This window comes from Clupea harengus, chromosome 16 (genome assembly GCF_900700415.2).
Source record: "Clupea harengus chromosome 16, Ch_v2.0.2, whole genome shotgun sequence".
NCBI classification, from domain to species: domain Eukaryota; kingdom Metazoa; phylum Chordata; class Actinopteri; order Clupeiformes; family Clupeidae; genus Clupea; species Clupea harengus.
In genome coordinates, this window is record NC_045167.1 from 21,561,503 (window position 1) to 21,575,796 (window position 14,294).

The 14,294-nt window shown below is 42.7% G+C and overlaps 1 protein-coding gene across 2 annotated transcripts; it reads left to right on the forward strand.

Moving 5' to 3' along the window:
• Nucleotides 1–377: 377 nt before the first annotated feature.
• LOC105902841 (MSL complex subunit 3) lies at nucleotides 378–13,146 on the forward strand. 2 transcript variants are annotated; one of them, XM_031582834.2, is made up of 13 exons: nucleotides 378–584; nucleotides 1,566–1,648; nucleotides 2,362–2,457; nucleotides 2,637–2,737; nucleotides 3,139–3,239; nucleotides 3,354–3,482; nucleotides 3,772–3,932; nucleotides 4,184–4,342; nucleotides 4,668–4,999; nucleotides 5,427–5,536; nucleotides 5,785–5,884; nucleotides 6,286–6,370; nucleotides 12,126–13,146. In XM_031582834.2, exons 1-13 carry the CDS (start codon nucleotides 486–488, stop codon nucleotides 12,223–12,225), a joined length of 1,656 nt encoding a protein of 551 aa, XP_031438694.1. In that variant the 5' UTR covers nucleotides 378–485; the 3' UTR covers nucleotides 12,226–13,146. The 2 variants fall into 2 exon arrangements, with proteins under 2 accessions (XP_031438694.1, XP_042565985.1); XM_042710051.1 differs by lacking the exon at nucleotides 378–584 and adding an exon at nucleotides 643–822.
• Nucleotides 13,147–14,294: the final 1,148 nt, after the last annotated feature.

The following is a 14,294-nucleotide window of genomic DNA, read 5'->3' on the forward strand; positions in this document are numbered from 1 at the left end:
TTCATGTGTTGATCGGTTGATAAATATTTTGTGACACAGCGCTTTTCCCAACTTTGACCAGAGGAGGTCCTCATCGAGCTCTGACTTGAAATGCTTCGAGTAATAAACCTTTTTTACATACAATTGTGTTGAAAGCTTCGCTGGTTTGTAAAGCTTTAATTCGCCATCACTAATGTTAAGTAGACTTATGAGATGTACAACAATCGTTACAAATAAGTAGTCTAATACTAATTCCAGAAAGTTTAACATTATGTTTCCTGTAAAGTCTTAAGCATGCGAAAGTTACACGTTTTCTTCTTCCCCAAACTTTTTGACGTCATCGGCGTCTACGGAGACCTTGAGGGACAAACTGTTACAATTCCATTTGTTGTTCACAGCCGTAGACCCCTCTGCATATTTTTACTGGAGATGGATACAGCCTGGCGGTGAATGGGTTAAGGAGCGGGGGTCCATATTCCTCCTTTCCTTATCGCCATGATGAACAAATGAACTCTCGGGGAATGAAATTAAAATTTCATAAAGGAGAAAAAGTTCTTTGTTTTGAACCCGATCCAGAAAAGGCCAAAGTGCTCTATGATGCAAAGGTAAAGTGCGTCTTTTTAAGGTAAAGATAATACCATTAGGTAGTTATCCTACATTGTAGCACAGGGGATCCCGATGTTCCAAGCGAGCCCCCTCCTGTTAAGGTTGCTTTCGTTAGCTTGTATTGCACCAGTTCACCTTACAATGTTGCAGTTTTTGGATTGGGGCTTTTGCGCGGAAAACTTCAGTGGAACATTGGGCGTGTGATGCATTTTAACATGGTTACGGCACCGTCTCGAGGTAAATCATTTAGATAAACACCTACAATAGTTGTGTTGTTAGGTAACAGCATGGATATAGACTACCAGACTTCTTCTGAAATAAGAGGTTTCCTAACTCGTTTTTGTTTACCTCCAAGCATGATGGCTCCCATGGTCGCGATAGGCTACCAGATCAGTGGCAGCTTTATAGCTACCTTGCTAGCAGGCAAATGTTAATTATGATCAAACACTCGCTAATAGTTAAAATAAAGTATTTAAGTTGTTTGAAAATATCTAAAGCGTGGGCATGGCGTAGCAAGTTCACCAACAGGAAATCTTTGGAAAATGTTTGGTTTATGCTTTAGACGTTTGCTAGCGAGCTAAAGTGCGTAACTTGCTGTTATTATCAAAAACACGATTAAATTGATGCATATTAGTTTAATGGTATGCATTGTAAATTGCAAGCTGCGTGCTTAATTCTCATGGACTTCTCATTTCTTACTTTACAGAAATGAAAATAGTAAGGCCACTTGTATGCTAGTTGTGCTTACAACTTCCGACGCGGATATTACGCGTAACATTATCCATCGTTGAAGTCTATGCGACCACAGGTCGGTTAGGGATTGAGTTGGATGAAAGGGACGAGGGGAAGAGTATCGTATGTTGCACGGTATTGTAACCGTTCGTTGACAGTTAACGTTACTAGCTATTTGCCATATTCACGTCGATTGCATTATTAGTGCAATTACCAGTCTCGGTAAATTAGATGTATTTTTTTTTCAGGTTGTTGATATTGTCCTAAGGAAAGATGATCGGGGAAACCGGGTGCCGCAGTACCTGATTCACTTTAACGGTTGGAACAGAAGGTGAGGCATTTGATTAACGTTAGAATTTCACGACCAATAATCAGTCATTCTTGTGTTTTTAGCTGTACGTATTTGAATGGAATTGGTTGAATCTGGTGTTTTAAGTTGCAGACGTGTAGAATGTCGATAACGGCAGAGGTAAATACAAGATTTATTGTAACGTTAGGCTATTGTCACCATTGCTAACGAGCTAGTTGTGTTAGCTAGCATCAGAATTAGGGCCGCTGTCCTCAGAAATGACAAATCTGCCAAAAAACGACATCCACGACCATTTTACTCGCTAATTTGCTCATTTGACCTGATTTGGTAGCTAGTGCCTAGTGCTAACCCTAGGTCTGTGTATTACTTGGTCTAGCAGAGAAGGACACATTACAGGTGACGTTATTGTCATTAGACACAGGTTACGTAAAGTATGAAAGTGCTTTTAGGTTGCTAACCTGTAATGTTACGAAACAGTAGTTATTTGCTGTTTTCCCCTGACTTTCTTGAGTGTCAGTGAGCCCCTTAGAGTAACTCTAATAACGTGCCACTTGAAATTTTAAGCTGACTGCCAGGTTAGTGTTACATAGAGCTTTAAATAGCACTTATTTGTTTTCTTGTGGCTAAGAGGAAAACATCAGTGTTGTTTATTTGAAAACGTTTCGTCGTCATCTGTTTTAAATCAGTGTATTACAATGTATCACTCCATCCAGCTGTGTTTCATGTTTGTACAGTTGGGACCGTTGGGCTGCTGAGGACCATGTTCTGCGAGATTCAGACGAAAATCGAACATTACAGCGTAAACTGGCGCGCAAAGCTTTGGCTCGCATGTAAGTACTACTTTACCTGCACAAAGGTATCACCAACTAAGTGGTAAATTGCAGGAAGTGAGAGTAATTTAGGTACTCTTGATTTGAGTTTGAAACCATATGAACATTATGTAGATGCACAAATATACATAAGAAATATTAAGATCTATTACTGTGTCTCGTCTTACGTTTCATCACAGGAAGAGAAAGGGATGGAGGAAACGACGCTGTCGTTTACCTGGTGTTAATGCAGCTCTAAAGCCCCTTCCAGAAGAGGAAGAGGAGGAGAGCGATGACACTTGTAAGTATTTTCGTCGAAACAACCCAATTAAATAACTATGGCAAATGGTATTAGTAATTACGTGAGTGATCCTAGTGAGAACTGAAATGGAAGCTGGGTAATGTAGTGAAAACGGGTGAGTTGGATTCTGTAACAAATATCCTCTCTGCCAGTTTTGATGCAGAGTAATGCTTGTTCAGACTGGGTGTCAAATAGTCTAACATGCATGTTTTAAAAACAAACTGATATGGGTATTCATTTCAGACTTGATGTGTGTTTTTTGTAGCGCATAAATTGGCTACTGACAGTAAGTATCCACATGTTTACACCAATGTGATATCCAAAAGGATGACATTTTGTGAAGACATTTGGACATTACAGAAGTGTATCCTGACTTTTTTCACTCGTTCTCTCTCTTTCAGCTTTGATCTCATCATCTGATGATAGTGACGAGGACGATTCAGAAGACCCTGAATCTTTAAAAAGCGGAGAAAGCGACTCGTCTGATGATTTAGATGAAATGGTAAACGGTATTTTATGACTGTCTGGATTGGTTTGACGTTTAGTTTAGTTTAGTTTAGTTTAGTTTAGTTTAGTTGGTTTGGTGTGGGTACTGATATATCTGTTTGAACTACAGAGGGAGGAGCAGGAAGCTCACGCCAAACGGGAGGGTGAAGAGAAGACGGTCTCTGTCAGCATTGATATTCCTGACATTCTCAAGAAGAAGCTGGAGGATGACTGCTACTACATCAACAAGAGGAAAAAGGTCAGCTTCAGGGATGAAAAACTGATACTGTGCTAATAAATGTTGGAGGACTAGTGATACAATCATTCATAGTAATAATTATATAATAACATAATGTGTTATAAATATTGAGTTTGTTATAAATGCATTCTGGTTAGTGTTTTGTTTGATGACTTCTGACATGTGTATAGCTACAAAAATCAGTGTATTTTGTGTGAATTAAGTTTCTTACCAAATGCTGCTACACGTCTCACCTATGGTCTCGCATTGGCACGGTTGCTGAACTACTTGGCTTGTGTGATGGGAGCAGCTGGTCAAGCTTCCGAGTCAGATGAACATCGTGAATATCCTGGAGTCGTACGTGAAGCACTTCACCCTCAACGCGGCTTTCTCTGCCAACGAGCGGCACCGCCATCGCCAGGCATCTGCCACGACGGACACCGGGCCTCAACCTATACCACCCGAGAAGAAGTAAGTCTTTCTGCTGTCCTGTCCTACCCTGCCGGATCTGAGGCTGACAAGGAAATATATTTATTGAAGCGATTACATTTTACCCCTAGGGTTTTTAAACCTGAAAAAATCGTCCCCAACCACCGCAGTTGCCATTTTACCCGAACGTGTGGTATTCACTGTGTACATGTAGGCTTTTCTGCTCGTAACCACATCTAGTATATCTACCTCACTCTTGTGTTCTTTCTTCCTCTTCTTCTCTCTGCCTTCAGTGAGGACCTCTGTAAGGAGATGGTGGATGGACTGAGGATCACGTTTGACTTTACTCTTCCCATGATCCTCCTTTACCCCAATGAGCAGGCTCAGTTCAAGAAGGTCACCTCCTCCAAGTTCGTTATGCCAGTCAACGAGCCGTCGGCAGGTCCCAGCAGGTGAGTGGCCACAACTCTCCCGGTCTGGTCGATTGCTTTGCAGAACTGAATATTTCCATAGTATATTTTAATTATAATAATTTTTTAGGGGTAAGCTGTTTAGAAGTAACATGGGTTTGTGTTGTGATTCATTATGCTCTATTCTGAAGAGAATTGTTCAGTCAAATGGAAGCATTTGGATAATGGTGGTGAGGAGATTGGGGGCCCTGGAGCATCCGTGGACTTTGACTGACTTCCAAGAAATTGGCCGTGGTTTAATGGAGTGCCATACTTCACTGTCGGACGAAATGTCATCTGTGTAACTCTTCTCGTCCTCCCTTCCCAGAGCTCTGCAGGAGCGTTCCCCCAGCCCTGGCGCCAACCCCTCCACCCCTCAGTCCGTCGACAGCCAGCCGGCCGGGAGCGAGACGTCCACTGGGCCGCCCCTGTTTGTCCTGGGCCACGCGGGCACCCCCAAACGACGACGCGGCCCCACCTCGGTGGCGGAGGCGGCCGAGTGGGCACAGTCACTGCGCCGTTCCACCCGCCACACGTCCGGGGGAGAGCGAGAGGGAGGAGGAGGTGGGGGCAGCAGCAGCAGCACCTCGCCCCCACCCAAACGCCGCCTGGGAGACAACTACGGCACTTTGCCCAAGTTCTTCCTGAACCTGGAGAGGAGTAAGTGGTAGCCCCCTCACCCCAAGCCAACATAAACACTGTTAAAAAGTTTATGTAATGTACAGCTTCAAACCCCGGAGGTCGTAAATAGTTTGTAATGACTCATTCTGCCATATCTTACCACTGTTTGGATTTTGATTTGGTTTGGCAATTTGTCAAAAAAGCACTGCAACATCATGCACACGTGCTCTCCACTAGATGGCACTGTTTGTCTATATCAGTGTGCCACCCCTCACAACAGAATAGCCATTGCTGTGTTTTTGTTTGAAAATGAGCTTCAGTACCCTGGCTTACCACCTCATCTCCACTCCCAGTGTAGAAGCCTTTTTCTGACCATTTGCCCAGAGCCAATCATAGGAGGAACAAGTCTGTGCTGGTCATGCAGGTAAGTTATTGTTGCTTTTCTCTCTGTCTCCCTCCTACCCAGAGACCCCTGTGGACAGCGGGTCCTCCTCCCCATTACCGTTGACGCCAAGCAAAGATGGCAGTGGTGTGTTCGCTGGGCTGGGCACACGCAGGAACAATGAGCTGAATGAGGTGAGCATGACGACTCATTAAGTGGCTTTTGTCACCCATTTGGTATCAAATTAAAATATATAAATTAATTATTAATGTTTTTTGTTGGTGCACTCTGAATATTTCCCTGCTTTTTTTTGTCCTTTGCCAATCACATCCCTAATTGTGTGTGTGTGTGTGTGTGTGTGTGTGTGTGTGTGTGTGTGTGTGTGTGTGTGTGTGTGTGTGTGTGTGTGTGTGTGTGTGTGTGTGTGTGTGTGTGTGTGTAGGTGTTGAGTTGGAGGCTGACTCCTGACAACTATCCTCAGAGTGACCAGCCCCCTCCCCCTTCATACCTCTATGGGTCTCAGCATCTGCTCCGCCTGTTTGGTACGCATACACACCTCATGTCTTAAACATTCCCTTCTAACTCTCTGTATGACGCGCGCACACACGCACACACACACACACACACATACCACTCAAACTTTAAAAGGGCTTAAACATGCTCGCTCTCTCCTTGTAATATGAATATTTCACACAACTGAAGGTCCTGTTGTGCACTCAAGTAAAAAAAAAAAAAAAAAGACATTTGTAGTTTTTTTTAAATTTATTTTTGTATGCGTCACAAAGCATTCCTATGACTTTACATGCACATTCCAATCTATTCAAGCATAGATTTAGAATTTTCTAACTTTTGTCCTTCAAGTGATTTCTCACAGGCTCTGAAGTGGCTTTGGATCAGGCTGTTGTCATGACGTGCTGTCTCTGTTGTCGTTGTTTGTGTTTAGTGAAACTGCCAGAGATCCTGGGGAAGATGCACATCCCCGAGAGGAACCTCCGAGCACTAGTTAAACACCTGGAGCTGTTCCTCAGGTGCGTACACACACTCTCACACACAGATATCCACACACACACACTCACACACAGATATCCACACACACACACACACACACACACACACAGATATCCACACACACACACACACACACACACACACACAGATATCCACACACACTCAAACATCCCACAGCATTTTTTTTTTTTAGTGACTTGTTTGACAGTAGCCAGATCAAGGCATGATGTTTGTTTTAGTTAAATCTTTAGTGGTTTACTGTCTCAAATTGTATTCATCTGTCTTGAGTCCATTAGACCAGTGGTCCCCAACCACCGGGCCGCGGCCCGGTACCGGTCCGTGAGGCATTTCCTACCGGGCCGCAAAGAAAGAATAAATAATTTATATAATTTCCGTTGTATTAATTATTAGAGTCTGTTTTATTTTGAAAAACGACCGGATCTTTCCCGACGTAACATTCGCCTGTGCCTTTTGACACGTCAAGACACTTGTCTCGGTCACTTGATACGTTACTCAAAAAACAAACCTGCAAACTAGCGAAAATGAGTAAGAAACAAACGTCCTTAGAGGCATGCAACTGAAGAGACGTGTGCACAATCCACAGACTTCACAGCAACGCAAAATCAACTTCAGACTGATCAAAATCATGTCAAAGCGGAAAGCAAGCACCGGTGGATTAAACGCAGACCTAACTTCACCAGTAGGCTAGTTGCAGAATGTGTCCACTCTATTCCAATATGCCTATATCCACGCGATTGAGTTTAATGCTTATTTATTTATTCACTTACATTTGCAGTGTTCGTGTAGTGCTTTTAGAACATCACGATGCCTCTTAGAATCATGAATTTAAATGTGAAACGTAATTGTTAATGATTAAAATATTCTTATATTTTTTTATTATTAATTATTTAAATCCGAGGATGTCTGTAGAATTGATGTGAACCCAATCACCAACGGTTTCTCACAAATTAAGCCCTTAAGAACAATCTGGCTGATTCACCACTGCTATTTAGCATTCTTAAATTCTAGTCCAAGTTCAGTTGGTCCGACGTTTTTTTTTTTCTCCGTCTGTGACATCGCAGGATAAGGATAAAGTACAAGTCAGTACAATGGTGAGTTGTATTTTTCATGCACTTAACATTCGTTTTTATGCCGGTCGCGTTATTTTATTTTTGCTGTAGGCTATTTATCTGCCGGTCCGTGAAAATAATGCCTACATTAAACCGGTCCGTGGTGCAAAAAAGGTTGGGGACCCCTGCATTAGACTGTATTCCTTGTCATTCACCTTTAGCAGAACTGAAAGAATTGCATTAAGTCTGTACTTTGTGTGAAAAAAACAAACAGTACTCACTGTTTCCCAAATGAAAAAAGTTTTTATATATATATATATATATTTCTTATATATTTCTCAATATGTGCAGTATAAGTGTTGTTTATCCAGCTATCTATATGTCTAAAACTGTGGATGAAGACCATTGTAAGATATGGGTGTCATGCTGAGCTTCGGAAAAGTCTAGATTCATTTTCCAGCTCCCACCAGGTGACCCTTACTCCCCTCTTCCTGACACCGTTGTTTCGTCCTTCTGTTTCTCTCATTTATCCCTTCTTTCTCTCTTTAACTAACACACACACACACACACACACACACACACACACACACACACACACACACACACACACACACTGACCGTGCGTGTGGGAATCCACATTGAAAGCACGGCAGCTCTGTGGGTGGTTACACAAGCTTCTGGCCTAATCTTTAAATCCAGCCCGCCGATCTTCAGATGGCCCCAAACGCTGGATTTGTTTATTCTCCTCTCTTAATCACTGTGGCGCACTACCGTTTCCTGCCACAGTGCTGCGCTGTTGAGCTCCCCAGAGGACCATCCCGCGATTGCATGGTTTGATCATCACTGTGTGTGTGTGTGTGTGTGTGGAGGGGGGGATGATAGCAGAGTCGCTACCGACTTCTGCCACAAAGGCAGATTGCCTTTGCATTGTTTCCACCGTGGAGGACGGGAAGCTGGCCCGGTTGATGTAACGCTATGAAGAACGGCATGCTGGGATTGAGTGAAGGGATCTGAGAAAGAATGATTGAGGTTAATCCCAATCCTGTGTGTGAGTGAGAGAGAAAAACGGAAAGAGAGAGAGCGACAGAGAGAGAGAGAGAGAGAGAGAGAGAGAGAGTGTGTTCGTGCAAGCATGCTTTTTTCGTTCACTTGTGAGTTAATTGTTGAAGGAATAGAAAAAATAGAAGACAGAATAGGACAGACAATCAGTTCGTCGCTTATTCCTCATCAGTGATACGAGGTGAATATCACTCTAAACCAGTCCGAACCCAACAAGCTCTGGGTAATCAAGACTGGCTATGAACGGATAACTATAGTCTGTGTGTGCCCGCCCCACTGGTCGAGGTCTGGGAGAACCAGAGGGAGGTGTCTCCCACGATGAGTATAATTTGGTACCCGTTCGCTCTTAATTTTCGGCCTGATGAGAATAATTTGTTTGCGGTGGGATTAAGAGCCGGCAGACCCCGGGAAGCCAAGATGAGATGGCAAGATTTAGGGGATTTGGCGGGCGTAGCAGATACTAAGGACATTCAGGATTTACTCTGCCGATTAGACGGGGAGATTTTCGCCCTCCGACTTGAGCGAATTGGGTTATTTAAGGCGAGCGGACTGCGCACCTTAGACAGGCAGGGGAAAGACAGGGGGAACACGAGCAGCAGTGGTCCCCTGCTAGTCAGGTGGCTTAACAACGCGATCGTGACAAGAGTGATAAAAGCATGCAATTTGGCACACAATTAGCTTATACCCTACTAAAAGATATTAGAAGGGGTGCCCAAGTGAAACTGCTAATTTTTTCGTTTTAATGAGATATCAAGTTTTGACCTAAATCAAGATATGCGTTACCTGTGGTCCGATTTTCAAAACGGTTATTTTGCCTAGAAATGCTTACCAAATAAGTAATAAATCAGTTATTTATGCATGTTTGTGTTTTCTTGTTTGTTTTTGATATCCACTAGTTTAAACAAATGTTCCTTTAAGTAGCAAAACAGACATTTGCAACGTGAGCAGCGCTGTTTGCAGGTGCACGTAATCAGCTCTCTGCATACAGTATAGACACTTGGGGATAGTCATCCAAACCTAATGCTAACATTGCCGTGAAGTGGTGTTATTTTGCAGGCTGGAACGGAAACTGAACTTGTGCTTATTGCAACTGCAGAGACCGTTACATAGCTCTCTGGTTATCCTTGGTGCTCTGTTCCACACGGCAGAACTAGTGGGGGCCTATTTTCGCCAGGCACACTTTCTGTTGTAAACTGAAAGATGCTGATACCAGTTCCGTGAAATGAGGAGACTGATGTCGTGGAGCTGGGATTGTGAGCAATGGACCTCATTCTCGCACATTTTGTTAAGTGTCTTTAATATCTTCAACCTAAGAAAAGATCTCCACCGGATCCATGAATGCCTGGAAATGTGTTCTTAAACGGCCAAAGTGTGCACTGATTCTTAAATTGAACGAGTGTTCTCGTTTTATTTATTTATTTATTTATCACGAAGCCTCGTAGAATCATGACTATAAATGTGAAACGTAATTGTTAATGATACAAATATTCTTGTATTTATTATCATTATAATTATTGATGCCTGTAGAATTCATGTGAACGCACTCATCAACGATTTATCACAAATTCAGCCCTTAAGAACATGAGCGCACTCCAATCTGGCCTTGTAGCGCTCGCAAAGAGACGTCTCTAGCCAGTATTCTATCTCAATGATACGATCACAGAAATGCCCATTTGGTATATCTTTTCTATCAATGTCTTACTTCTAGTGGAGCTATGCATATTTAGCCCAACATATAGTGGTAGGGGTGGCTCACGAGATGCTGAAATGCGAGTTTGGCCAGTTTTTTTTTTCAGACTTCTCTTGATCCTCTATGTTGAGACCATAAAGAATGATAGAAACGAGAGACTTTAAGCTTGACGGTTAATATTTTGAATGGCAGTCCATTGGAAAGCACCCAGAAAAAATAAATCCTTTGTGTGCAAAAATGTCTTTCCTTAGCCTACAATTGTTGCAGCCCTCTCTAGAATTTCGGCGTCTTCTGAAAAGTTGTGTTGTTTCAAAGCATCCTTCAATAGCCTGCTTATTGCATCCCGGAAATCTAAAACGGTGTTTCTTCCATCAGTTTGTTCTTAAAGAGTCTCTTTGTAATGTTCTAGCAAGACATTGATTAACCTGGTTTTATTTATAGTTTTCTTAACTCCAATATCTTCAAGCCTCTTGATGTACAACGACAGCTCAGAAAGTTTAAACATATGAGTTCCTTTTTTAATAGCTACATTCTTCTATGTACTCGATAAGCTCGACAAATGCTATTGACTTGTTCATTTTTCATCATCACATTTGTCAATTGATAACAGCACATTCCTCATATGATCAGTTTTGATGTGCGAAAAGACACGCTCAATCTGCGCCAAATTTACCTTTTTCTGCATAGCCTCCTGGTACTGTAATGCGCCTTTGTTGGTGCTATTTTAATGATGTTGAAGCAAATCTTTAATAAAATATTACAGTCCTTATACATATAAAAGATACAAATGCAAATATGGTTTTAAATGGTGGTAAAATAACGGTTTTACCTAACAGATATAGCAGAATTACGTCTTTCCCGCCATCTTGGATGAGCGCGCGCGCGCGCGCACGGGCACAAGTCTTTTTGTCTGTTTTGCTACTTAAAGGAACATTTGTTTAAACTAGTGGATATCAAAAACAAACAAGAAAACACAAACATGCATAAATAACTGATTTATTACTTATTTGGTAAGCATTTCTAGGCAAAATAACCGTTTTGAAAATCGGACCACAGGTAACGCATATCTTGATTTAGGTCAAAACTTAATATCTCATTAAAACGAAAAAATGAGCAGTTTCACTTGGGCACCCCTTCTAATATCTTTTAGTAGGGTATAAGCTAATTGTGTGCCAAATTTCATGCTTTTATCACTCTTGTCACGATCGAGCCTAAATTTTGCATTAAGCCACCTGACTATGCTACACCTCAGTCTAAGTGGCAGTTCTGTACGACACGACCCACCACTGTGAGTTAAGATGAAAAGAACACATTTCTAGAAGTGGCCTTCACAGGGAGCCCACTGTCTGGAGCCCATTCCATTGAGGAGAAAACTCGAGAGGTCCAGATCTTCAGCGTTTAGTCCCCTTAAGGTGCGGTATGCAGCACTACTAAATCTGAAGCCATGCGGGCACAAAGACTGTCTCGAGTGTGACTAAGATTTTCTGTCAGAGCCCTCATTTTGAATCATGAAAACACACACACACACACACACGTACAGACACATGTACACACACACGTACACACACACAGACACACACACTCAGACACTAAAGCACACGCCTCCAATGTGGCCAGCTCTTGGGAGACATTCTTTTTTCTTCTAAATCCGTTTGCTTCCCTTCTATCCTCCCCTTGGACCCTTCCCATCCCCAGCCAAACTCAGAGCTGTTTCAAGCGGACTTGAGTAAAATTAAGGAAATTGAAATTTGATTCATTGAAGTGTTTTTTGTTGTTGTTTTTTTTTCTTCTTCATCCAGAAGACTGAGCTGTTGCCCAGCTTTCTGCCACCCATAATTTCTTATGCAATGTTAATGTGTTTGACTCTGTCTTCATCGATTTTTCTCTCCCGCTCTCTTTCTCTGTTCCTTCCTTCCTTCCTTCCTTCCTTCCTTCCTTCCTTCGTTCCCTCCTCAGGTTTCTGGCCGAGTTCCAAGAGGACTTCTTTCCGGAGTGTGCTTACGTGTCGGCCACTGAGGCGCACTACTGCATGAAGCAGCCGCACGCCACCTTCTGAGCACGCTCTTGAACTCTGACCCCTTACCAGTGGCCCTTCACCTCAGGACTGAAGGCAGCCCTCCGTGTGGCACTTGCTCTGCCCTAATCCAGCGTCACCCCTGTGCTTCACCTCAAGCTGCAAGACTCGAGCGGTGGACTGGACGACATGTCAATCGATTGGATGTCCACTTCCTGTTTTTGGCTGAGAGAAGGAAGGAGGGATTGGTGTGGATTTTTGTTTCTTCTTCACTGTAATGTTTTGTTTTTTTTTGCTTTCCATCCTCAAAGACTTGTCTCTTCTTCTGTGGCGTCTCATCTCTCACCTCTGCTGCCCGGCTCTTTTGCCCCGCCAACTAGACGGCCCCAAAAAAAAAAAAGACATTTCCAGAAGAAAGAATCGAACTTGTGTGATGTGAGAGAAGTGTGTGTTGGCTTTGCCTACAAAGAACTGAGCTGTGTGTGTGTGTGTGTGTGTGTGTGTGTGTGTGTGTGTGTGTGTGTGTGTGTGTGTGTGTGTGTGTGTGTGTCTGGTGCTCCTGTAGGCATCAAGAGCTAAGACTGTTTGATGTGTCTGAAACAGCCTGAAACATTGCGTCTGCTGTGCTTTTGTTTTTGGTTGACAATTGTTTTGAGCCGATTTCCCCATTGTTAACTTTTCAAATGCTGGCATTAGAGTGGATGGGTACAGAAGGTACAGTAAGACGATCCACATGTCTGTGTGTACTTGTTACTTGTATGTGTTCATTTAGAGGCTCTTTGTAGTCTTTGAGATGGTTGTTCGCAGTTGTATTCTAATGCACTGGCTGTTGTATTCTAATGCACTGGCTGTTGTGTATTTCTCTTATTTTCCTGAGGCACAGTTTAGGCGATAATTGGATATGCATGTGACTGTTGTAAAATATACAATACATTGTGCTTCAATACAAAATGATATTTTTTACATTTTGCCTTTGTTGGATCATTTAAAAAACAAACAAGTGCCTTGTGATAAATTGTCTTTATTCAGTTTTGGTTACGGATTTTGATTACCATGTGTATCCGTCTGACTAGTTGGCTGTGTCCATAATTAATAATTAACCCTCGATGGTTATCTGTAATGGTGCTGGCTCAGTAAAATCACACATTTAAAATTAAACATCGTAGGGAACCCAGTAAAGGAGAGGGCTAGAAGGACCTGGACCAGTGCGGCAGAGATTACGTAAACCCCTGCTACACACACACACACACACACACACACTCTACTCTTATTGATTTATGAGCTCATACCCGACTGGGCGCCTATCCTGCGCAGAGGTTAAAATGAAAGATCATGGTTGCCCCACACTGAGCACCAGTCATTCTGCCCTGCTGGGTGTTAACAAGTGCTGTCTGAAGCGATCACCTTTGGAGACAGTCTTTTTTTCCCTTCTGTGGGACTCCATCACTAATGTACCTAGACGTGAGCAGACTCACAGAGTCAGAATCCCTCTGTCTTGGCTGGAATTGGGGGGGCTGGTCATCCTCCAATGTCAACTGTTTTACTTTTTTATAAGTTCTACCAGAAAGACTGGAGGCAGTTATATAATTAAAGATGCAATCCTAAATAGGAAATAGAGCCATAAAGATAACATATCACAGATAAAGGTAACAGCACTGGAGTAAACCGTGTTTGGCGTAGGCCCGATACATAATCCAGCAAACGTCAAGAACATCTCGGATCCATCCAACAAGAGAAGTCAAGGGTGGGGAGCTCTTCAACCCAACGCAGCCCCAACAGGTCTGGAGGTAACGTGGTGACAAATAACAGAATTGAACGGCCTGAAAAATTATGCCATGGTTGCTGTATTTCTGTTGGACGGGTAATTATCGGGTTTGTTTTGTTTTGGGGGGGCATTCCTTACTTTTTTAAACTATGTAGCCAACGTAGCTAGCTACTTATGTTGCTACCTTATGTATTAGCTAATGCTAACATTAGCCACGCTGTAAGTGTAAGCTATTTAACCATGTAGCTATGCGTACACGTACCTTTGTACGTAATATCTGCGGATATGTTTGTCTGTGTCTGCATTGTGGTTGTGAGAAAGTGTCGTGATGGTATTTACTTATGTT